Here is a 23,033-nt window from a genome sequence, read left to right as displayed (position 1 = left end):
GTACTAGACTACTAGAGCTACGAAAAAAGTGCGCAGATTGAACAGTGACGCAGACTACAGCAATAGTTTAATTTAAATGATTAAAAAACCAAAAACGTCCTATGTCATTTACGAAAAACATAGCCAGTCAAATCCATGAAGTTTGGAATCACTGTACGGTTACGTCATAACTCATAAACAGATTTTTGTTTCAAATACGATCTGCAAAAGTTAAACTAGTTACAAGGGCAAGGTCGGTTGAAGACCACAAGCGCGAGGGTTACTTCTGACACTTCACGTTCAGTGCAAATATTTTAGTGACCAGTTCCACCAAACTTCGTTGATAGCGGCTATGGCCAACAGGCGAAAGAAATTCTATTAAGAGCGGCATTTTAACGATCGTTTTGGCGGCATCTGCGCAAAATGCTGTTGCTATGACGTCACCATGGATAATTATTCCCCTTCTTGGTCGTGTTTGACGTCAATAAAAAGCAGCGGGAACATTCCCACCAAGCAGCCAATCATAATCCCCAAAGCTTTGCCCTAAAATACAAAACAAGTTGGAAATCGGCAGCAGCATCATTTACTAATCGATTGTTTCACCAAGAAGCTTGAATTGATAAATTAAACTCTTCTTTTTTAATATTTACCACATTTGCCACGATTCGGGTTTTGTTGAGCTCCATTTGTTCCGGGGTCAGATTTGGGGCGGGCAACCCTGCTTTGCCGCATAAAACTTCAACGTAACCTGCCAATCTAGGAAGAAATCAATTATAAGATGAGTATTTCTCAGCAATAAAAAATGTGGCTTAGAGAGAAGTTGTCTTCAAATTTTCCCCATTACTTGGGAGTTTTCATGCAAATTCAAGAGCCTTTAATAGTGTTTGGGGCAATGAATAATTTACAAACGAGCGAGATGGTGATGAAATATTGATCGGATCGACACAAGTATTGATCGGGGACAAACAATATTCACCCGACACCAGCCAAGTCAGAAATGAGATTGCCAAAAGCTGCAGCTGAAAGGAAAATCAACCGATGTAAAACATGAAATTATTTTTAGGTTTCATAAAATCTTGACAGTTGACAGACTGACCAGCCATAGTGGATATTCCAAGGGCAGCGCCTATTGTAAAGTCGATGTATTCTCCCTGAAAAATGCTCCCATACCTTTATATTTTTCAATGATATCAGTATATATTTAGCAATTACTTACCGCCAAAATCATTATTGCATTATCCAAGAACCCAAAACCAATGAAAGGAATGCAATTAAAAATGAAAACTGAAAAAAAAACACAAATACGTTTGATCCTTTTGAATAAACACCACTGACATATGGTTAAAACAAACGCATTTAACATATCAGCGTTTCAATAAATATTTTTGCATTACTCAAGCGAAGTTGTTCCACAGAAACTTCCTTGCTCCTTGCCGGGCCTTCTAAAAGAGAACTTCATGAAACAAAAATTCTTTAAGTATCTGGTTGAAAATAAACAGAACCTTCACCTGCTTCCTTGTACTTTTGCAATTCATTGATCAGACTTTCCCGCTCAGTTTTGTTCAAACTTTCCACAAATTTTTCGACACGTTCCGACGCACACAACTTGGGGTGAGGGAAACGAGACGATCGTATCTGACCAGGGAGAAGTGTTTGGCGACAGGATCTAGAATCTTTAAGATAAAACCTAGTTAAAGGTGATTGCCGTCCCGACCTTCCTTGCATTCCATGGGTCAGCTCCTTTTGCTTTCGGATAAATCTTCGAGCCAGCAACAATGAACCCATTTTGCTCAAATCCTCACATCATTGTTACATCATAATTATAAAGATTTGAAGCTTACCATATTTAAAACTTACAAGAGACAACCTAAAAACAAGAAACTTATTGAACTCAATGATTTAGCCTTTACCATAAAACATACAGTTAAAGTAAAATATCAGCTTTGAAATTTAACTCAATTTGAGTAGTTTATGTTCATATTTATGAGACATGATCAGGATCCCAGGCATACTTTGTGCTTTTGCCTTGATCAGAAATCAGCTTCATGTCACTTTCCGATATTTCGAAATCAAACAGAGAAATGTTTTCTCTTATGTGAGCAGGCTGCACTGATTTAGGGATGACACTGCGAGAATTTTGTAGCGACCACCGCAGAAGAATTTGACTGACAGTTTTGTCATATTTCTGAGCAATTGATTTATATCTTTCATCTGCGACTAATTTTGATTGGCCAAGAGAAGAGTAAGCTTGTAAGTGTATGTCGCACTTCTTGCAGAACTCAACAACTTCGATGTCTTGGAAGTCAGGATGGTGTTCATTTTGCACAACAGCCGGCATCACTTTGCAATGATCTGACAGCTCCTGGAGGTGCCTCAGAGTGAAGTTGGAAACTCCCAAGGACTTGATCTTCTGAGTTTTCAAGTAAATTTCCTCCAAAGCAGTCCACACCTCCCTGCGGTAAATCTTGTTCCTTTCATCTGATCCCTGTGTGCCCTGCCTCCCAGGCCAGTGGATGAGATAGAGATCAATATGATCTACTCCGAGCTTAGTCAAAGATTCCTCAAATGCACGAGATACTTTATCCCGGCTCATGTCTTTCGGCCCAAGTTTTGTCGTGATAAAAACATCGTCCCGCGTCAATTTATGCTCAGCAAGCAGAGAGGGCAAACAGTCCCCAATAAGCTGCTCATTCTTGTAAACAGCTGCTGTGTCAATCAACCGATATCCACAACTCAGAGCACAATTCAAACTTCTTTTAACGTCTTCAGGATTTTTGATTTGGAAAGTCCCCAAGCCGACGAGAGGAATGAAGTTTCCGGAGCTCAGCTGAAGCTTTGATGTGACGTTCATTTAATCAATTTTAAACTTATTTCTATGATTAGTGAAATATCAAATGTTATGAAAGTTGTGACAAAATGATTGGATACAAAATCTCTCAAATATTATATAGAACAGAGTTGCCTTGAGATAAACAGGTATGTGAGTAAATTCATCAATTTTGTGTGGAAGGTGCAATTCTCATCCACAGCCAAAACCTCAAAAAACTTTCTCACTAAAAATAGACTTTAAGCAAACGGAGCACATTGTCCGACAATCATCTTATTCGTCGCCTTGTTGTCTGGTGTGGGTGACATCATAATGAATATAATCGAACCAGTTGCCCTAAGCATTTTACATTCCCTGGAATGAACGGTGCTCCAGAACTAAGGAACCTATTTGAAGACATTCTGATTAAACTTGGTGTGAGTTTAAACTTTTATCGGTTTTGCACTTGTCTATAATTCAAGTGATATCTATGAAGATTTTAATATATCCATGTACTTATGTTTCCATTCACTGCATCTAAAACTTAGTAAAATTAGCGTGTTTCCTTTAAAAACTTAAATATGAACTCATATTCGCTTTTTGCAGACACAAACAACAGAGGGGGAATCTTTGTTTTCTGAGTGAAACCAGAACAAAATAGTTGAGGAGAGATCAGGACCAATCAGGAAGCAATTAATGCAAAGGTCGAGTAAAAAATGACTTAGACTATGTAAGTTTCACGTAACTACATTATATGTATCAGAGTAGATGGTACTATGATGCAATTATGGCAAGTATTATTTTTATTGCTGTATTACTTGTGTGAAGTATTACACAACAAACATATTCGCCATAAAGACCGCGTACACTGGCGGCTGTTGTTAGAATATGAGTGAGAACGATTGATGGTTGATAACTTGTTTTACTTCGATGATATGAGTTCTCATTTCTCAAACGGCGTGATTATGCTGTTAGTTGCTTAATTCTTTCTATACAAATTACTAAATGATAAAGTTCCCATTTTTATTTATTATCAGACACAAAGGCTTTCACCTTCGGGCAAAGCTTACTGAATGTTACATTGCGCTTGGTAACAAGTGAAATCAATCACGTAAAATGGAAGGATTGCAAACATTACATCGGTATATATAGGGCACACCAGTTCAAGCGAGGTAATTTATCTGAACGTCATTAAGGAGAATTTAAGTCCGGTTAACGACTGAATTGCAAGATCCCAAAATAAAATTTCAGCATTTACAAAACAAACATGACTCGTGACGTAACCGTCACAAAATAAACAATCCAAAATCAGATTCTTATATTTACCTCAACACTGACTTCTCCTTATTAGGAGACACTTATCTGAAGTTATACACGACCTATGAGGTCTAATCAGTGCCGTAATCACAGTTCAAGGTAGATGCTTTGTTGGCTCTTTCATTTCATGTCTTTACTGCAAAGTGCAAAGCTATGGTTAAAAGTGTGCCCAAAGCACGGAAGCATGCGCGTATAACTCATCAACATGCAATAGTCTAGTTTACAGGAAATAAAAATTCGAGCCTTCGGTGCTTGCTTTAAACAAAAAAATTGTGTCCCCACAGAAACAATTTCCTTACAACGCACAACAAACATTTCTGTGTGTCCCGTTTACTTTCCCCTGCACTTATTTTGAACTTTCTCCTAGAGTCCTACCTCCCCTGGGGTGTTTTTATACAGCGCAACAGTTTTTCGTTGCTAATTTGGAGTTTTCAGAATGATGGAAAAAGGCAAAGGCTTGCCGGTCTCCAGGTTCAAAATCATCTGAACATTCAATCATTTTTCTTCAATCATCGCATTCTGAATGGTGAGTAAAGGACATTACCTTGATCAATGACCAGAAATAAACAACACAATACAATAGTATACACAATACATGGCACTGCATTGCATTCCACATCTTGGCTGCTAAGTGCTAGCTGGCGGTAGAGCACGACGTACATTTGCTGAAAAAAATTGTGTGTTGTGCATAGATATTACATTGCAGTGTATGTGTAATGTAAAATCTACAGTTGGTATTGAAATCCTTGTTCATGCCTAATTCAGAGATCGTTTTTCATGCTAAACGTTGCTAGAAAAACAGTCAGACATACGGTGTAACGAATGGAGTAAAGAGACCCTTTCCATGTTAACGCTGCCATATTTTTTAGGTGGCAAGATGTTTTCTTTCGCCTGCACTTAACAATGAAAATTGTCGACCAGCTTTAATTCTTTTGTAAATTACAGAATCCTACGCAAACGCACTAGGCTTGTCCGATATGACATCTAGATGTGTGGTCAGCGAAAGAATGTGACGTAAAATGCGTAAGAGTTTGCGAGCAATGTGCGGCGCGTTAAGCAAGATAATTTTGTGCGGCATGTCAAGCTAAATTTAAAACTATCAACTAGAAGTAAATACAAACCGAATTATTACACTCAAACGCGCCGCAGATACCACGCAACGTCTTACGCATTTCACGTCGCATGCTACGCAGATCACGTAATGTGACTTTGTATCAAGCTAGTCAAGTGCGAAGGATTCAAACCACTGTAATATAACAACTAGGCAAAATATTTTCAAATTTTTTGAATGAATTCATTTGCAACTTACCTGAGCGAAATCTTCACAGTCCAATGCCCAGGACGCTTTCCTTTTAAAAAAGAATTAAAGTGCATCGACAAATTCCATTGTTAAGTGTTGGCGATCGAAAACATTTTGCCACCAAGACAGTAATTCGGAAAGAGTCTATTGTATTTAACTCATGTAAAACATTTCGTTCTTATTGTGTTATCTTTTCAACCTTTTAGTGTGAATTGCATCCCTCAGGTTAAATAAAAAATTTTATTGGCCCTCAAAGCAATTTGCTCAAAACGGTTTAAAGGTTCCGGTTCGACATCTGGGTTCGCCTGCAGTTGCCACTGCAAGGAAAGTAAGCTGGTTTAAGGCTTTCAATTACAGACGAATCCGCTTAATTCGGACACCGGATAACCCGGACAACCGCTTTATTCGGCCAAAATGCTCAGGAACGGAACAAAAGTAAAAATTGAACGTAAAAAAACTCCCGTTAATTCGGACAATTCTCCGCTTAATTCGGACACAGGTTCGCAATTCCTATCGTTAGGTTATGAGTCTTATGACACAATAAACAGTACTTTGTTCGTTTTAACACAAGATGGAATTGCATTATGAGTGATTATGGTGAAACAATCACGATTCATGCGGTAACAATCGACAATGAACTCATATTAGGCCGTGCAGGCTTCATAGTCGCTTTTACTTTGGTAGAGTTGCGTAGAATGGTAATAACAGAATGGTACAGAAAAGTTTAGCAGAAAAAGTGAGATTGCTCACTAAAGTAAAGAAAGAAAAAAATAAAGACGCTTCCTTGACAGTTCGGCAGTTAGCTGCGTTGGTGGGGATATCAAAAAGTACTTTGCAAGATTGGCAGAAAAATGAGGCAAAACTGCGTGAACAACATGAGGAGGCTATGCTTCGTGGACGAGGTTTAAAGAGGAAGCGGCTTAGAATCGGCAAAGAAGCGAACGTAGAGTCAGCTGTTAATGAGTGGTTTGATGCAATGCGATTGAAAGGTCAGCCACTTACTGGAAAGCTAATTCGAGCAAAGGCTGAGGAGTTTGCAAACATGCTTGGAATTGAAGGCTACAGTGCTAGCGAAGGTTGGCTTTCCAGGTGGAAAGAAAGAAGGGGAATTGTTTGGAAGAAAACTCATGGTGAGGCAGCAAGTGCAGATAAGCAAGGTGCTGGAGAATGGGGGCAAACTGAGATGAAAAGGATTTTAGAAGAGTACACCACCGATCGTGTGTACAATGCTGATGAAACAGGTTTATTCTATCGTGCTGTTCCTGATGGCTCGTTGTGCTATGCCAAAGAAAAACTGCAAGGTTCCAAGAAAGCAATGGAACGTCTAACCATTATGGTGTGCGCTAACATGGATGGCAGTGACAAAAAAAAGCTCCTGGTGCTGGGAAAATCCCAACGTCCAAGATGTTTCAAAGGCTTGGATATAACAAATCTGCCTGTCACCTACAAAGCAAATTCAAAGGCTTGGATGACTTCCATTTTGTTTGAAGACTGGTTGAAAGAGTGGGACCGTCAGCTTGAAGGCAAGCCAAAGATTTGCTTGTTAGTAGACAATTGCCCTGCACACCCAAACCCGCCAAAATTTGTTCCAAAAAATATTGAACTTGTTTTTCTGCCACCCAACACTACATCAGTGTTGCAGCCAATGGATCAAGGCATCATCAAAAACCTGAAGACACGCTACCGCGCAGAGTTGGTAAAGTTAATGTTGTCTTTAATCGATGATGACAATCTGTCTTCAAGCTCATCAGCAATTGACTTCAGTCGCAAAATTTCTGTATTAGATGCTATACAGTTTGTTGCAAAGAGCTGGCGTGGTGTGACACAACAGATAGTGGCGAACTGCTGGCGCCATGCTGGCTTTGTAAAAGACAATGCGCCTGATCACAATGAAGCTACGTCTTTGTCAAACAATGACTTGTGATGTGATCAGGCTTGTGATGATGATGTCATTTCTGCGGAGGAACATAACGATTTAGAATTAACCGAGGCAATTGTAACGAAGCAGCGGCAAACAGATGAAGCTAGTGAAGCAGAGGAAGACTTGGATGACTTTGATGAGCTTCCTCCACCCCTAGTTAAGCACAAGGAAGCAAGGAACGCTATCAACATGCTGCAGAGTTACGTGCTCCAACAAGGAATGAAAGAAAGAACTTGGGAGCATGTAGACTTTTTGGCTACTGCTGTTGAAGCAAATGCGGCATCGTCAGTTATTCAAACTTCACTTGACGCCTTCTTTCAGCCACGGCCGTAGCGCAAATGTACGGGCCCACCGAAGCATTGTGTTTTGTGGATTTAGCCTTCAGTTAGCGTTGTTAGCTTTTCCATAAATGATTTTCTGCCCGGCTAAAAGCTTTTTGCTTTTAATTCCAACTTTTTTGTGGTGTACTTTTATCAAGTAAAAATACCGTTTCAGCCTTTTCTGTATGGCTTAGTACTATATTTGAAGAATTGCTGTACTATTGTAACCCTATATGTGTGTGCTACACAGTAATACACAGTATTTGTTGAATCGTTTGGTATCGAAATACTGTAAGCAATACAACTAACCTGAAGGTATAACTCTTGTGCGTTTTATGCGATCAGTGCCAATTACTGCAGTATAGCGCAGCTGCAATTCATTTATTACGCAACACAACAGTATTTTAATTGCGTTGTCTGCCTTTACGCATGACCATGAAGCGAACAATTGATTTTCCGCTTAATTCGGACAAAGCCGTTTCTCCGCTTAATTCGGCCAAAAGTGAGCGGAACCAAAGTGTCCGAATTAAGCGGATTCGACTGTATTTCACCAGAAAAATTCTTTTTTCCATCAATTTTTTCTCGATTCCTTTTTAATCTTGGAGTTTAGTTTATCAGGCTAATTGTATCGTTTTTTTATCATTTGCTGTGTGTAGTTACAATATAGTCAATTACGATGCTAACCGTTTGTTAGGTCATAGTGGAAAGTCTGGCACCTGCTCGCATGAGGTTCATAAACTTCAACATGTATGCCAAAATTTTAGGGTCTAGTACAGGGGTGGGCAAATGTATTCAATGGAAGAGCCATTTGCAGAAAATACAAGTACCACAGAGCCTCAAAATTATTTCAATTCCAAAACGGTAAATAATGCAAGTTCAACAATAATAAATACGAAACGCATAGTTTTCTTCCCACTCTAGATTAAAACCTCTGTTTTCATCTTCACATTTTGTTTTTTTGCTAGCATTAGATGTCATCGTTTTCGTTTTGCAGTGTATTTAAGTAGACTAAACTGAGCTAAAGCTTACTGTCTTAGCAATGAAATTGCGTTGGCTTGGTGTTAACTAACACTTCGGATTCTATGTCTAGTGTTACGTCATAAACGAAATGCTGGCCTAAATAAAGAAAAGAAAAAGTTTCATAAACGGTACTCTTGGTAGCCTTTACAATTTTTTTGGAATTTTACGATTCGACTAGAAGAGCCACAAAAAACATGCCGGCGACCCGCAGTTTGCCCACCACTGGTCTAGTATATAAGTACACAACCACGGGATGCATTTGTATACCCTAAACCCCAGCTACTTACATTGTGACGTTATTTTGTTGTGCACTTAGATGCACTAGCCCTAAACTCCTTTTTACATTTAACAAACAGAAAATTGAGCCGAATTTTTGGAAGAAAAATCCTTACGATCATTCATAGACATGAAATTAACATGGTATCATAAAGAGAATTAACAAAGTTGTGTGGTCACAGGTCACTATTTCCACCAGAGTGGAAAGTGTGGCATCTACACGCACCACATTCTTTAACGTGCACGCCAAACTTTTCTATATTTGCCAAATATATAATAATAAACAAACAAAAGCTTGATGTTTGAAAGCCAATTTATAATAAATAAACAAAGAATTAAGCCTTCAGTGCATGCCATTACGCCAGAAATTGCGCCTTCCACGTATGATTTCTTGTCAAAAAACTGCTACACTTTTCATTTGGACTATACTAGGTTTGTGTTTACAATCATAGAATTAAAAATAGCTGATGACCAAAATAGGGCTGATGCTTACATGGTTCGATTTCAATGCTATAGGGCTGTTTAAAACTAATAAAGAAATGTCGACTCTCAATGCTGACGTTTCGTTGATGTTTTGAAATTTCATGTTGTGCATCGGTAATAAGTGTCCCCATTTGACCCATTAACTAATTCAATGCTAGTAGTAGGATTGTTTGAAACTAATGTTATAAAACATGAACTATATTGTATGGCATATTTTTCACCACTGACTGAGGGAGTACGACGGTTTTTAATGATAAATCGTGCACGCGAAGATGTAATTTAGGTGTGATGAGTCAAATATTCGGCGTGGACGTTGTTAAATCTCGTGCATTCTAATGCTACACTTTCCATCATGGCCACCAGTGGTATAGTTTGTCTATAACACCAGAAAGAACATGCTCCTGAACTATAAACTGGAAAAAGTGACAAAGCCTTTAGGGCTTAAAACATGCAAGATGGCAACAATGCAATTATGTTGTAACATATAAGATGGTATGCTGGTGTAGTTTAGCGTGGCATCTTTAGACATACTGTGGACTTGAGCGGCGATAAATCATTGCCGGGTTTAAGTCAGGCAAAAACTTTCCCCGTCTGAGGCTAAAAATTATGCTCACATGTTATAACACACCAGTTACCTTGAAAGCTATAAGATGTCGATCTGAAACTAATTTGTAAAGCAATGTTCAACCGTGCGTTTTTCATAAAGACATGTTTTTATAGACCTAGCTGCTAACTCTGCCGCTTCCTATCTTTGCCAACAAGACCTTTGTTAGAAGCCTCTTTGAATCTGCAGTAAAATTCACTGCTTAAAAGCAGCTAATTGGATGCACCATAGCGTTGTAATCAACTCAACAAGCGCACAAACAGACACATTTTTGTATTAATTGTAAATAACTGACATGTGTTGGACCTTCCTTCAGTCCCTATTTCAAGCGCCAATGAACAAATTTCGAATTGAATCATTTAGCCATAATATCAGAATATGATAGAAGAAAAATAAAGAAGTCATCATTTCTTGGTTTAGGAAGTTCAAAACTGATAGCCACAGGAAACAATAATTAATGGATCGGCAACAAATAGAAGCGAACAAAAAATCATGTTTTGTTGGTTAAGTGTGATGTAGGAAACACAACAAATTTATGCCTGAATAGTTATGAAGTCATGTCAAAAGTCATAAAAATCCTGCCCATTTTCAAACTCTGGTTTATTAAGACTGAGGTCATTTTGTTTGATAAAAAGAGCTAAAGCAGAGACTAAAGTTTGAAACGTGGCTGTAATTTCGTTGAATAAATAAGTCTATTGCGACACTTTGGTATTGCAAAGCAATTTCATCTCTCCTGAAGTTAAAATAATTAGATTTTGAAGCAGCATTCTAATGCCTTCAAATATGTTGGTGTTTTCAGAGGAATTTCCAACAGAGTAAAGTGGAATTATTTCTGACTAATCTGGAAAGTCTTGTCTAAACGGGGAAGCTCAGTGTTCAATGAGCTGTGTCAAGCCCACGCTTTCCTGTGGATTGAACCGCCGTGGACAAAGATTTTTAACAACGCACTAAACTGACTGCAGACAGCAGTTGCCATGCCAACTCGGGGCGGAGGTAAAGCATTGCACAGTGATAAGTGCTTTTGTAAACAACTCACGTTGGACTTTGTTTGATGAAATCTTCAACATTTGTGTGAAGGCACAACCAGGGCAGAGGAGTATTACGCAACAATCCGGAAGTTGGACAACAAAGACTGGAATCAATTTGCACGACTTAAGCTCGGACTGGCACCGAGTGATATCGACGACATCAAGTACAACTACCAGCTTGATATTGGAGAGCAGAAGTACCAGATGCTGCTAAAGTGGGAACAGAGGAAGGGTCGGTTGGAATGAAAGTTTTTTTTGCAACGGAATCGTGCACCAGCTCACTTTGATGATCTTACCTCTCAATACCTGTTGAATTTTGTAGGTTTTAATGCAACCATAGAGAACTTGCAGTCGATGGTGAACGATTTCTGTGGCACATCTCAGCAAACTGTTGCTTCTGAGCAGGATGGCAGGTCCGGGGCTGTCCCCACTAATCCACTCCCGACCTCTCCCGACTCATCGGTCCAACCACGGTGAGTTTGCCCGCGTGGACCGTATTGTTTCTCTTGGTAATAATTTGCTTTTTTAGTGAAAACATTCGATACAAGCAGCTAATTTTGAAGATCTCGAGAGGATTGACCAATGAGGACGTCCAAGATTTGGCTTCTTTTTATCGTTGTTCCGACAGGTGATTGTATTTTACTTACAAGTTGAATCCCCTTGAAGTTAAGTGATAACTGTTTGTGATCGCAGAACTTTTCATCGAGGTTCCGAGTTATTGTTTTATCTGGATGAACACAATCTGTGGGGATCTTCAGGTGAGCTTCCTTAAGCGGATTTGAAGGTTTTAATGCTCGAAATAATTGCCGTAGCTTATAAATGTTTATCGAGTCTGCCCTGTTGTAAAGGTATGGAGTACCTGGAAAATTCTACATAACTCGAAATGTTTATTTATCTATCAGACAAATTCAGTGTTCTTCGGGGTAACATGGAAGTGATTGGACGGCAAGATCTTTGCAGGGAAATTGACACATACCGTCACTCATTTGACCCGGACAGAGCTGATGCAGAAATGATGCAGGAAATTTCATCCGGTATTTAAGGCATATTTCCCTGCTATCCTCTGTTTATTTCTTTAATGCCTTTTTGTAATTTTAGAGAGAACGGAGAGCCAAGAATCCTTTAATGAGCCATCCTCTGAACAACTTGTACAAAGTGGAATTTATGGTATGATTCTGTTTGTCATTTCAGTAAATGGCATTATCTTTTGGTTGATGACGAAAATGAAGCAATGTTATGTGCAATGTTGTGTTTACTGTGATTTCTGTCACTAACCCTCTGTATGACATCACAGTAGCAGGTGCTGAAGGGGAAGGGATTGTCCAGCAATTGCAAAAGCTTAGAAATTTGAAATCAGGTTCAATGTGTACGGAGCAGCCTTTAACACCATCCTCACATGACCAGGCATCACAGCAGACGCAGCAGCCAAGTGCTGGTAGGTCTTAAACACATACATCATGATCACTGTGCCACATTCCGTTATGATGTCCTCTTGCAGGCAGTGTGCTCAGGAGTGGTGGCCAAGTGTTCAACATAGAAAATATGACAATTGTGACAAGTGGCCCAGCCATAGGAAATATTGAGACAAACCCAAAAGAAACATTCAGCTTGAAACAGGGAAATGGTGGCGGTGAGATTATTTCTTCATGTTTCCCTTGAAGTCATCACCTGGCACTTAACATATGATGTTATTTCATAGATACTGTTGATTCAGATTTGGAAAATATTTGCAACTTTGAGGGAAGTTTAAAAGACTTCAAAGTATTGCCGGCACCGAACGAATCTTATAAAAAACATAAAACCAACATTGACAGGGTAAAATGTCCTAACCCGTTCTTTGTAGAGTTCATAACTAAGTATTTACGTGTTTTGAATTTTTTGTTAAGGTTTACCCGGTCAAGCACGACACAAAAGGTCATGTCTTGATCCTGAGCAACATCGACTTTTCAAGCTCGTGGGGAAGTGAGTATAATCGGGTCGGAGGAGAGTTTGATTGCTCACTCATGGAAAGTCTCTTTGAACAACTCGGATTCATTGTTCATGTGGAGAGGGACAAGACAGCCGAGGTGGGCTTAAGAGAAACTGGAAGCGAATTCAATAAAACTTGAAAAAATCTGTTTCGTTTCAGAGAATGGACGATATTGTGGTGGAATTTGCCGGCCAGGACTTCCACAAGGAGGCAGACATGTGCATTATAATTGTGATGAGTCATGGGGGGTTAGGTGGGTGTTTGACGTTATTTTTATTATTACTTCACAAAGCCTTATTGTAACAACCTCTTTCAAAATATTCAGTGAATGAAAAGGACGTGATCTATGGAGTCGATGGGAATTATCTTCCTGCTGAACATGTTGTTCGCTATTTTGACAATGATCAATGTGGAAACCTTCGAGGAAAACCAAAACTCTTCTTTTTTCAATTTTGTCGAGGAAGTGAGATGTCTATGTTGGTCAGATTTTTTGTGCGGTGATTTGTTTCAATTATGCTTTGAAAATTATCACTCTTGGTTTGCAGGAGAAGTTGATATGGGGGTGGAATATGATCTCCCAGACAAAGCATTTTCTCCTGAGGGTAAGGTTTAATTTACTGAAACTCGTCGATGCCTCGAACTAATGCCTCGATATATTCCGTAGAAAGTTTAAATCGTCTCCTGCCAAAGCATGACTCCACGGATGCCACAAAGAGCATTCGCACTCCCACACGTCAGGATGTCTTGATTGCGTTCGCTACGCAACAAGGTACCATTCAACCTTCAATGCACTTCATAAAAGTCAATTTATTCTTGTAATATGTGGTTTGTAGGAAACCTTTCGTTTCGAAGCTGGTTTACAAACGCGATTGCCAACGTCTTCTCAAAGAAGGCAAAGAGTGACCATGTTTGTGACATGCTGAAGGAAGTTAAACGTGGATTGAGCAAACGAGTTGCAAACACAGACCATCCAGCCACCAACCAAGGCAAGGTGATGGCCGATGTCCGGGACATTCTCCTCAAGAACATCTACTTTTTTCCCGGCCATCCTTGAATGAATAGCGCCAACATATTTCCAACAACAGATTTTTCAACGAAAACTGAAGTTTCACCAGAATAAGTTTCATTTTTTGACAGCTTTCTACTCAATGCTCTATATCAGGGGTGGCCAGACCTGCTTCATGCTCGAGCCGCATATAACAAATTCCAGTTTTAAAAGAGCCACAACACAAACACAATAAAAATCACGAATTTATTCACTCACAACGAAGTGTAGCTATTGATTAACATTAATGCTGCGTGGTGCTACTATGAGTCTCCACTTGGGCTTCACCAACTCTTTTTGCATTTATTAGTATAACCGTAACCAAGACTTAAAACTAGGTCAGCCCTGACGTACAGCTTCAATCTGACAGTTTACTTAACTACAGTGTACAAGTTAGCAAACTTCTGTACAATGATGTGTACAGTGTAATTTGATTATTACTAACAATGAGTCCATTGTTACTACATATGATACAACGCATTGTTTCGTAATCTGATCAAACAACTCGTCTAGACCAGGAAAATGCATGTCTAATTCAACAATGCTAATTCATTAAAGAGCCGCAGTTTGGCCACCCCTGGCTTATATGTATAAACGATAACTTTTGAGTCTTGGCCATATGCACTTATTCGTTGGTGGTATTCTTTTATCAATAATTTCTTTTTATCAAAGTTAATTTCTAATTTTCTTTGTCACTGTTACTTTCATCAATGATATAAAAGTTTCACAATTGATAGCTTACTTGTGTCTTTTGCATGAATGAGAAATAAAATGTTTTTGTAACACGCTCAAAGCTAATTATCAAAATTCATTGTTGGAATATTTCACATGCATATTTCATATTTCACATCGTATTGCTCTCTTGATGTTACAAGGTAACTTAAATGAAGTGGTGCTTTCAGCTTATGGCCTGGTCTTGTAGCTCTTTAGCCTGAAGGAAATTCAATCTTTTTGTGGTTCGCGGTGAACTATGTAAACTGCACAGCAAATTGTGGTGCAAATTTTGCTATCGTGAACCACAATTTTTCTGCTTGAAATTAATTATTATGATCATTGTGTCCTTCAATTAACTTAGTTGTTTTAGAAACATTGAAACAAATAAATGCATTGTTCAAAGCTTTATATGATGTTCCAGTAAATGACTTTCCTTGGGTATTTGCCGGTTCAAGTTATTTTCAATGACTGTCAGTATTGTCCTTGCTAAACATCTTTCCGCAATATTAATCCTCAAAATGGCGTCGCCCAGTGTTGCCACCACTGCGTCTGTTGCCTCACAATAAGCAATGAGATGTCAACGTTCTTTCTGAGTAACAAGACAAATCTCAACAGGCTGGATTGTGGGACAGAAGTTAATTTTAAACTCGATGCACATGGAATGGCACGTAACTACCCTACAATGCAAACCATAGACAAAGTGTGAGGAAAACCTTTATGATGTCAACATAAGTTGGTTATGATTCATAATTAGTTAGCAACATCAGCAACGCGGGGAATTAATTATAACAGACAAAGCATTCATTTCCTGCTAAGACTACACTGTTACAGACGCCTTGCATTTATCATAGCTACCTCAACATTACATCTCTTCTTGGCTTATTTTTGTTGCAGTGATGTTGAGGTCAGGTGAATCTGTATGAAGTGTTGAGTCAGTTGCTGCAGGGGAGTTAATCTTGTCAAATATATTTAACAATGTTCCTGCAGAATAGTTTGAAATGGTTGTTACTGCATTACTTTGTGTGAAAATCAGACAAAAACTTTTGAGCTCTTGCAATGTCTCTGTGATAGTATTAACCCAGAAAATAATATCAACTGTTTTTTGAATTGAAACAAACTTTATCTATCTTTGGAGAAAAACAGTGACCAATTCCTGAAATGTTGCAAATATGTCAGTTAACTGGCCGACCAGCTCACATAAAACCTTTATTTAATGCAGTGAAATCTTCACTTTAATCTGCTGAAAATATATGACTGAGATTGCAGTAGTTATAAGTACCACCATAAGTTTTAAAGATACTTAAAAGCAAGAATCAAAAGTGAAGATATTTGTCTGTGGAAGCTAAAGACAAACAGAATTGATGAAAATGGCAAGCCCGTTTGAAGGTAAGCACAAGATTGAGGATTATCCAAACTCTGGCGGCAACTGATGAGAATATTTCAATAAAACATGGAAATTGGATTATATCAGCTCATGTCTCAATTTCTTGCAGTGACAGTCTGTCTAGAAAAAGATGAGTAAAACACCAACAAGACACAAAAACATTTCGAGCTATGTGTGTTATCTTTAATGGTTCAATGAAATTTTTACTTCAAATTATCACACATATCATTGGCGGTGTTTCACAAATTTCTTTGTGAGCTGTCACCATATTCTGTTGTAATCACGATCAGCATAATGTGTTTTTCCACCACAGTCCATGGTGAAAAATTGCCAACAAGAAATTTAAAATCTTACCAAAACTGAGCTTTGCATGTTTAATAACTTGACATAAGTGCCTGGTTGTAATTTCTGTAAATCAAAATTAAGTTTAAATTGTGAATTAATAAATTACCCATAAATGGTGTGAATTATGCCAAATGAATATGATCAAACGTCAACAAATTCTTGTAATATCTATTACAGGAAGAGGGAATTTTTTTTATGAGGTAATTTCCAAAGTGGATAACAAAGATTGGCTTCGTTTTGTTCGAACAAAACTTATACTTGAAGAAAATTTGATTGATGACATCATACATGACAACAAAGACCACGTCGAAGAACAAAAATATCAAATGTTGCTCAAGTGGAACATGAGACAAGGTGAGATGTGTGCAGTGGCAATGTGCAGCTTCACTCTAAATATCTTCTCCTAACAGGTCCGGCTGAAACAATTGGCAAGTTGAAGAATCTGGTCAATGACTTTTACAATGCAATGATCTTTTTGACTGACCCAGATACCAGCAGGTTGGCATTACCCCAGCACTCAACGACTTGTTTTCTAACCACCAGGAGGCACCAGGCACACAACACTTTAGCGCTGCCGAGTTCATTCTTTTGTCCTAGTTCAGCGGACCTAATGAACTATGACCCCAATTTTTAGCAAAGTCAAAACTACAGACAAGCTCGATAACTTGGGTTGTGATAAATCATTGACGAGTGCAAGACTGATAAAAATATTCCTCAGTCCGACGATAAGATTCCGACATACTTTACTAAAAGTGAAAACTAAAATAAATAACGTGGCAGCAGTTAATCGATTTAATCTCTGCAGCATGGCTCACAAAGAAATACCAGATGAGCCCAACGCAATAGCACAAGAGTCTTCATCAGAAGGATCAGGTAAAAATTATTCACAAATGTCAGGTAAGTTGTTTTATGTTTCATATATTGATAAATAATTCTAGGAACCTCAACAAGAAGAGAAGGCGCAGTAGAAGAATTGTCAGTTCACACTCAAAGTTGTTCCACTGGTGAGCTCTCGTATCTTACTTTCAATACTTAATTATGAAAGCTTCTAGGATGTGAAAACCCCTAATTTTTTGTTTTATTTCACAGTTGCTGATAATTTAGATTTGGAAAAAATTTGCAACTTTGAGGGAAGTTTAAAAGACTTCAAAGTACTGCCGGCACCGAACGAATCTTTTGAAACACATAAAACCAACATTGACAGGGTAAAATTTTCAAGGAAAAGTTTTCTTCACAAAGTTGCCACTAAATTTTTAAAAAATTACACTACTTTTTACCACATTATATAATCCATAAGTATTTGAAATACTTGTTCAGGTTTACCCGGTCAAGCACGACACAAAAGGCCATGTCTTGATCCTGAGCAACATCGACTTTTCAAGCTCGTGGGGAAGTGAGTATAATCGGGTCGGAGGAGAGTTTGATTGCTCACTCATGGAAAGTCTCTTTGAACAACTCGGATTCATTGTTCATGTGGAGAGGGACAAGACAGCCGAGGTGGACTCAAGAGAAACTGGAAGCGAATTCAATAAAACTTGAAAAATTCTGTTTCGTTTCAGAGAATTGAAGAGATTGTGGTGGAATTTGCCGGCCAGGACTTCCACAAGGAGGCAGACATGTGCATTATAATTGTGATGAGTCATGGGGGGTTAGGTGGGTGTTTGACGTTATTTTTATTATTACTTCACAAAGCCTTATTGTAACAACCTCTTTCAAAATATTCAGTGAATGAAAAGGATGTGATCTATGGAGTCGATGGGAATTATCTTCCTGCTGAACATGTTGTTCGCTATTTTGACAATGATCAATGTGGAAACCTTCGAGGAAAACCAAAACTCTTCTTTTTTCAGTTTTGTCGAGGAGGTGAGATGTCTATGTTGGTCAGATTGACTCTCCACAAAATTTAATAACATTGAATGCTTGAACCTATCACTTATTGTTTGCTGCTATTTTTAGAAGGGGTTGATGAAGGAGTGAGATATGATCCCCCAGACAGGGCAATAACTCTTCAAGGTAAAATATCAAATCTTGAATAAGACAGCTTCATCCTAATGCCTCGGTATAATCCATAGAAAGTTTAAAGCATTTCCTCCCAAAAGAAGACCATGTGGATGCCACAAAGAGCATTCACACTCCCACACGTCAGGATGTCTTGATTGCATTCGCTACGCAACAAGGTACCATTCAACCTCAAACACACTTCATAAAAGTCAATTCATTCTTGTAATACGTGGTTTGTAGGAAACCTTTCGTTTCGAAGCTGGTTTACAAACGCGATTGCCAACGTCTTCTCAAAGAAGGCAAAGAGTGACCATGTTTGTGACATGCTGAAGGAAGTTAAACGTGGATTGAGCAAACGAGTTGCAACCTCAAATAACCCCATTTACGACCAAGGCAAAGAAATGGCCGATATCCGAGATATTCTTTTGAAGAATCTCTATTTCTTTCCGGGACATCCATGAACTTTTAGTTTAAACATTTTCTGACGAACTTTGCAGACACAAGGCATTGTCACCTCATGATAAATAATTTACATATTTGTGATTTAAAAGATGTTTATTATGTTTCTTAATCAGTGATTTCTTCAATTACCTACTTTAACACGGTTTATATTATAGTTAAGAAAGAAGTCATTTCAAGTTTGTTCACCGAAATTTATTTAGAAATCACAAAAAATCTTCATGTCTTTAACATGAAGTATCCTATGTTAACTGCATGTGGGCACCAATTTCATTTTTTCCTCATTGGTTTCCATTTGTAAACCGCAGCATTGTTCTTGCCTTCTTTCTTCACCAATTCCCTCTCATTCGACTTGTCACCTGATATCGTCCGTTGAATTTGCATTTTTTCAGCAACACATTGCAGTTCTGACACACGGTGCTGCCGTTGTGTGAGCTCCTTTTCAAGTTTTTCATTTTCATCATTCACTTCAAAAGTATCTGAGACTTCTCTCTCTGTGATTTGATCTTTCGAGTCAACGAAATAAATATGAGAATTTTTCACTTTTTTTTTCTCATTTATTTGCAATGTCTCTTCTAATTTCTTAATTTTTCTTTTTTCAATCTGCAACTTCCACCCGATATAATTCAAGTCTTGAGTCTCAATCAACTGACGTTGTGCAAATGATATCTTCTCTTCATCATTAACATGAGGGTTATCAATCCAGTGCTCCCCTTCCTGGAAAAGATTGATTTTTTTATTTGTCGTGATGATTGACAGATGCTAATTTTGCCGAACTACTTTGTTTTTAAAATGATGCTCAGAACTAGAACTTTCCAAAAATTGAGCAATTTTTTTTATGGAAAAAAGTTGATTGATCAGTTTTTAGAGTAACGCAAGCATTCACGCCATATCTTAAAATCTGGTAAATTCCCTAATTTATAATAAATATACACATAACATGTAATTAAGAAAGTTTTAAAAGTTATACCAGTGGTTTTGAATTACGTTCCAGGGATAATATACATGTAAAATGCGTGGCTTGAGTTTAGAATCGTTCGAGTTCTGATGCATTGAATAATTGTCAAAAGGAAATAACAGTTTATGAAAGTATATTTGCAAATAATGTGCAACTTCCAGCTCAACCTGTGGGAGTGAGGCTCGAACATTCATTGTATTAATTAAAAACAAACCTGCATTTTCTTGTGAATCATCTTGAAGTAAAATTCATCAGGATTTTTTGTCAGTGCTTTTTTACGGAGAACTTTCAACTGTTTCTGTCTTTGATGGAAAACTTTTGCTCGATTTTTGTAATCGACTTTCTTCTCCAGAAGCCCCAGACTTGACCTCTCTGCAATTTGGCCTCTCTCTCGATGAGGCCTTTGCCGAGACTTTTGCGCTTTCTTAAATGACATTGTCACCAAACTGACTCTAGTTGAACAATTTACAAAAATTTCGTATTTAGTAAAATTAGTAATTGCGGTGGTTTTTTCACAAACCCAATATTTCTTGCCAATGCGGGGATTCCCCGGATTGCAGAGAATTAAAAGAAGCAAAATTCCGGTGTGCAAGGAAGCAACTGGTGTGCAGTGTGCACTGCGACTTGTGGCCAAAGGTTGCCCGGCCTTTGTGCAAGCGCGGCGCTATATGCCAGCAATCCGGCAAGAAATCAATGTTTCTATTTTTTTTCTTTGGAGACACCAGTCTGCCCTGATCTACAATGCTGTTTTACAAAAATCTCGGGTGTGCTCTTGCCAAACTCTGCAGTCAGGGAGATCCCAACACCAGAACTTGGAATATGTTTGCTATTATGGTTGCCAACTATTTGCTATTGTTTTATTTTGTGACAAATCACCTTTTTTTACCTTTCAAAACTTTAAGGTCAATTTTGTTCCCAAAATCTAGGCGACTAGGCCTACAACTTAAGCCAGGTACATCCAACCCATTCGTTACTTAATAATGTCCCTGACTCTTACAATGCACAGTGTGAAGATTAGTTTTAATTTAAATAAGTGGCAAATCATATTATAGTGGGAAGTGTGGCACCAACACGCACAAGGTCAGGACTAAAGAGCACTGGAGCATGACCGTTTTCAGCAAGATCTTGGGTGGGTTCACCAACCAATTTGAATTGTTTAGGTGTACAATTACACAGATTGACTTATTCAAACTTTAAATCAATTGAAAACTGAGTGCACGAAATTTCAGTCCAAGTCATCAAGTGCAGAACGAAAGCTCTTGAAAGCAGCTGTGAGTGCACCGATGCCAAACTCTGCGGTCAAGCGCGGTTAATCAACGTGCATGCCAAACTTTTTTGTCTTCATGCCGAAAAAAGAAAAGCTATAGTCATTTGAAAACAACTTGTAATAAATAAACAAAGAATTAGCCCACATCTTCAGTGCATGACATTATGCCTAAATCGGTGTCTTTGCACGCACAATTTATTGTCGAAAACTGCCGCACTTTCTAGTCGGCCAGACTGCAGAGTTTAGCGTAGGTTCACTCAATACCACTTTTCATGGGCTGCAGTGTGGCACTTAATGTGGGTTATCTCGTATACAAGTGCACAACCTGGTGACGTCACAATTTGAATAACTGGGGTCTATACAAAGGCATCCTGTGATTGTGGACTTGTACACTAGACCTCGTTATTTTGCATTTAATGACTTGGACAGAACTTCTGAGCACTCAATTTCCAAATGATTTGAACTTTGAAAAAGTCAACTGCGTACGTTACCGTATAACTGCGCACTTCCACTACGTCTGAGCATTTTTGCGCACAACACTTGTCATTTTTGGTTGTTTGTCAATTAATTATGTACAGTCAATTTTATCATGAACAAGACAGAGATGAATGGTGCAAAACTACAACAGACATCACATATACTTTTTCGCTGTTTCATAGACATCAATGCACGGCAAAATAAGCGAATGGCTGCACCAATTCACCGCGTTCATTGTGGTTGCCACTATTTCTCAAATCGTGCGTTCAAAGCTCTTTCACAGTTTATTGTCAATTTTTAATTTAATTAAAATATTATGACGTAGTTACCTTAGCCTCACCTAAATGTACCTTCTAATCTAAATCTAATACTGTATGGTGATTTTATAAGTGAATTGTAATAATTTAAATAATTGGCGTTTTTAGTAAGAGATTGTGTGTTCGCTGGCTAGGAAAAATGTGTTGTTTAAAATAAGCGGTTGTTGTATTACGTGGCTGTACCTAGGTGTCCAGTTAAGCTATGACACGTGTCCGTGTGGTAGCTAGGGGATTCCCAAACTGGGGTCGGTGATGAGTGGACTGGGACTTGGGAGCCCAGACTTGCTGTAGAGTCTGACTTACGAGTTTGCTTGTCACAAATTGCTCCGAGAATTGACAAATTGTGCAGCACAAAGCGACCTAATCCATCGCATTGATGCTGTCAGTGTTGTTACTAAACATGATTTAGCGTTGGTTATTTTTGAGTTTGTACCATCCTTCCATGTTGGTTAGGTTCTTTCTGAAAATTATGTTTTCGAAATGCATAATTTGTTTTTATGTAGGCCTAATTAAAGACGAGTACATTTCGGAATACTGTACAAGAATTTGTACTTTATGTTTGTTTCTGACTTAAAGAAACAATAAGTGATAGCATAAGCCATAGTGGTACCATCATCCATCCTGTTGTACCATCCTTCCATGTTGGTCCACAGTAAGTGATAGCATAAGCAACGGAGTCAATAAGTTAAATAGACGAAGGGAGTTCAAAAAGAACAATTAAAGCTCTTAGCTTTATGTCATCCAAAAATATTAATATAACTTCACCATCGCAACAATTACTTTGATGAAACCTACAATAACTAATTTGAAGTTTTTGCATGCCAATTCTTCTAACCTAACCGCCTGTCTTTAACTATGAGCTGCGTGACCTGCATACGGTGAAATATTAACTCTCGTTGATATTTGTTGTGATGAGGGGGAGGTCACCTGATTCGGACAACAGGCAAATGGAGAGATTGAGCTAATTTTATAAACGAGTCCTGACTCCAACTGTCAGTGAATGAGCCGTGCTAGTTGTCAACATCGAATATTACCCTGAATAT

The 23,033-nt window shown here is 38.4% G+C and overlaps 5 protein-coding genes across 12 annotated transcripts; 2 read left to right on the top strand and 3 right to left on the bottom strand.

The window, feature by feature from the left end:
* Positions 1 to 45: 45 nt before the first annotated feature.
* On the bottom strand, positions 46 to 1,860 carry LOC143450130 (transmembrane protein 65-like). Of its 3 annotated transcripts, none has more exons than XM_076950553.1 (7): positions 1,488 to 1,860; positions 1,374 to 1,421; positions 1,196 to 1,263; positions 1,076 to 1,130; positions 956 to 998; positions 630 to 735; positions 46 to 522 (listed from the first exon to the last, which is right to left on the bottom strand). In XM_076950553.1, the coding sequence occupies exons 1-7, from the start codon at positions 1,762 to 1,764 to the stop codon at positions 433 to 435; spliced, it is 687 nt and encodes a 228-aa protein (XP_076806668.1). In that variant the 5' UTR covers positions 1,765 to 1,860; the 3' UTR covers positions 46 to 432. The 3 variants fall into 3 exon arrangements, with proteins under 3 accessions (XP_076806668.1, XP_076806669.1, XP_076806670.1); XM_076950554.1 differs by having other exon boundaries at positions 1,374 to 1,418; XM_076950555.1 differs by lacking the exon at positions 1,374 to 1,421.
* Positions 1,847 to 4,708, bottom strand: LOC143450129 (9,11-endoperoxide prostaglandin H2 reductase-like). Its single transcript, XM_076950552.1, has 2 exons — positions 4,112 to 4,708; positions 1,847 to 3,192 (listed from the first exon to the last, which is right to left on the bottom strand). Exon 2 carries the CDS (start codon positions 2,828 to 2,830, stop codon positions 1,961 to 1,963), a length of 870 nt encoding a protein of 289 aa, XP_076806667.1. The 5' UTR covers positions 2,831 to 3,192; positions 4,112 to 4,708; the 3' UTR covers positions 1,847 to 1,960.
* Positions 4,709 to 5,599: 891 nt separating this feature from the next.
* Positions 5,600 to 15,190, top strand: LOC143448264 (uncharacterized). Of its 6 annotated transcripts, none has more exons than XM_076947912.1 (17): positions 5,600 to 5,730; positions 10,826 to 11,019; positions 11,104 to 11,286; positions 11,377 to 11,527; positions 11,584 to 11,682; positions 11,748 to 11,812; positions 11,957 to 12,088; positions 12,153 to 12,221; positions 12,349 to 12,489; positions 12,553 to 12,684; positions 12,754 to 12,869; positions 12,941 to 13,120; positions 13,183 to 13,276; positions 13,349 to 13,486; positions 13,569 to 13,625; positions 13,688 to 13,792; positions 13,857 to 15,190. In XM_076947912.1, exons 2-17 carry the CDS (start codon positions 11,001 to 11,003, stop codon positions 14,075 to 14,077), a joined length of 1,902 nt encoding a protein of 633 aa, XP_076804027.1. In that variant the 5' UTR covers positions 5,600 to 5,730; positions 10,826 to 11,000; the 3' UTR covers positions 14,078 to 15,190. The 6 variants fall into 6 exon arrangements, with proteins under 6 accessions (XP_076804027.1, XP_076804028.1, XP_076804026.1 ...); XM_076947913.1 differs by lacking the exon at positions 5,600 to 5,730 and adding an exon at positions 5,761 to 5,901; XM_076947911.1 differs by lacking the exon at positions 5,600 to 5,730 and adding an exon at positions 8,365 to 8,504.
* A 796-nt stretch (positions 15,191 to 15,986) lies between these two features.
* LOC143448262 (caspase-2-like) lies at positions 15,987 to 19,007 on the top strand. The gene is made up of 12 exons (XM_076947909.1): positions 15,987 to 16,168; positions 16,689 to 16,865; positions 16,922 to 17,009; positions 17,317 to 17,384; positions 17,450 to 17,515; positions 17,601 to 17,716; positions 17,829 to 18,008; positions 18,071 to 18,164; positions 18,237 to 18,374; positions 18,468 to 18,524; positions 18,584 to 18,688; positions 18,753 to 19,007. Exons 1-12 carry the CDS (start codon positions 16,144 to 16,146, stop codon positions 18,971 to 18,973), a joined length of 1,335 nt encoding a protein of 444 aa, XP_076804024.1. The 5' UTR covers positions 15,987 to 16,143; the 3' UTR covers positions 18,974 to 19,007.
* Positions 19,008 to 19,151: 144 nt separating this feature from the next.
* On the bottom strand, positions 19,152 to 20,804 carry LOC143448263 (putative U3 small nucleolar RNA-associated protein 11). Its single transcript, XM_076947910.1, has 2 exons — positions 20,144 to 20,804; positions 19,152 to 19,688 (listed from the first exon to the last, which is right to left on the bottom strand). The coding sequence occupies exons 1-2, from the start codon at positions 20,363 to 20,365 to the stop codon at positions 19,242 to 19,244; spliced, it is 669 nt and encodes a 222-aa protein (XP_076804025.1). The 5' UTR covers positions 20,366 to 20,804; the 3' UTR covers positions 19,152 to 19,241.
* Positions 20,805 to 23,033: the final 2,229 nt, after the last annotated feature.

This window comes from Clavelina lepadiformis, chromosome 3, assembly GCF_947623445.1.
Source record: "Clavelina lepadiformis chromosome 3, kaClaLepa1.1, whole genome shotgun sequence".
NCBI classification, from domain to species: domain Eukaryota; kingdom Metazoa; phylum Chordata; class Ascidiacea; order Aplousobranchia; family Clavelinidae; genus Clavelina; species Clavelina lepadiformis.
This window is presented reverse-complemented; position numbering and strand designations above follow the sequence as displayed.

Bases quoted from the DNA above. Each gene is read 5' to 3' on its own strand.
- LOC143448263 (XM_076947910.1), bottom strand. From the start codon at position 20,365: ATGTCATTTAAGAAAGCGCAAAAGTCTCGGCAAAGGCCTCATCGAGAG. The intron at 19,689-20,143 runs GTTTGTTTTTAA...AATCTTTTCCAG, and splicing joins TGATTCACAAGAAAATGCAG to GAAGGGGAGCACTGGATTGA.
- LOC143448262 (XM_076947909.1), top strand. From the start codon at position 16,144: ATGAAAATGGCAAGCCCGTTTGAAG. The intron at 18,375-18,467 runs GTGAGATGTCTA...TGCTATTTTTAG, and splicing joins TTTTCAGTTTTGTCGAGGAG to AAGGGGTTGATGAAGGAGTG. The intron at 18,525-18,583 runs GTAAAATATCAA...TATAATCCATAG, and splicing joins CAGGGCAATAACTCTTCAAG to AAAGTTTAAAGCATTTCCTC.
- LOC143450130 (XM_076950553.1), bottom strand. From the start codon at position 1,764: ATGGGTTCATTGTTGCTGGCTCGAAGATTTATCCGAAAGCAAAAGGAG. The intron at 736-955 runs GTGAATATTGTT...ATTTCTTCCTAG, and splicing joins TCTGACTTGGCTGGTGTCGG to ATTGGCAGGTTACGTTGAAG. The intron at 523-629 runs GTAAATATTAAA...TTTGTATTTTAG, and splicing joins CCCGAATCGTGGCAAATGTG to GGCAAAGCTTTGGGGATTAT.
- LOC143448264 (XM_076947912.1), top strand. The intron at 11,528-11,583 runs GTGAGTTTGCCC...TTGCTTTTTTAG, and splicing joins GACTCATCGGTCCAACCACG to TGAAAACATTCGATACAAGC. The intron at 12,089-12,152 runs GTATTTAAGGCA...TTGTAATTTTAG, and splicing joins GATGCAGGAAATTTCATCCG to AGAGAACGGAGAGCCAAGAA.
- LOC143450129 (XM_076950552.1), bottom strand. From the start codon at position 2,830: ATGAACGTCACATCAAAGCTTCAGCTGAGCTCCGGAAACTTCATTCCT.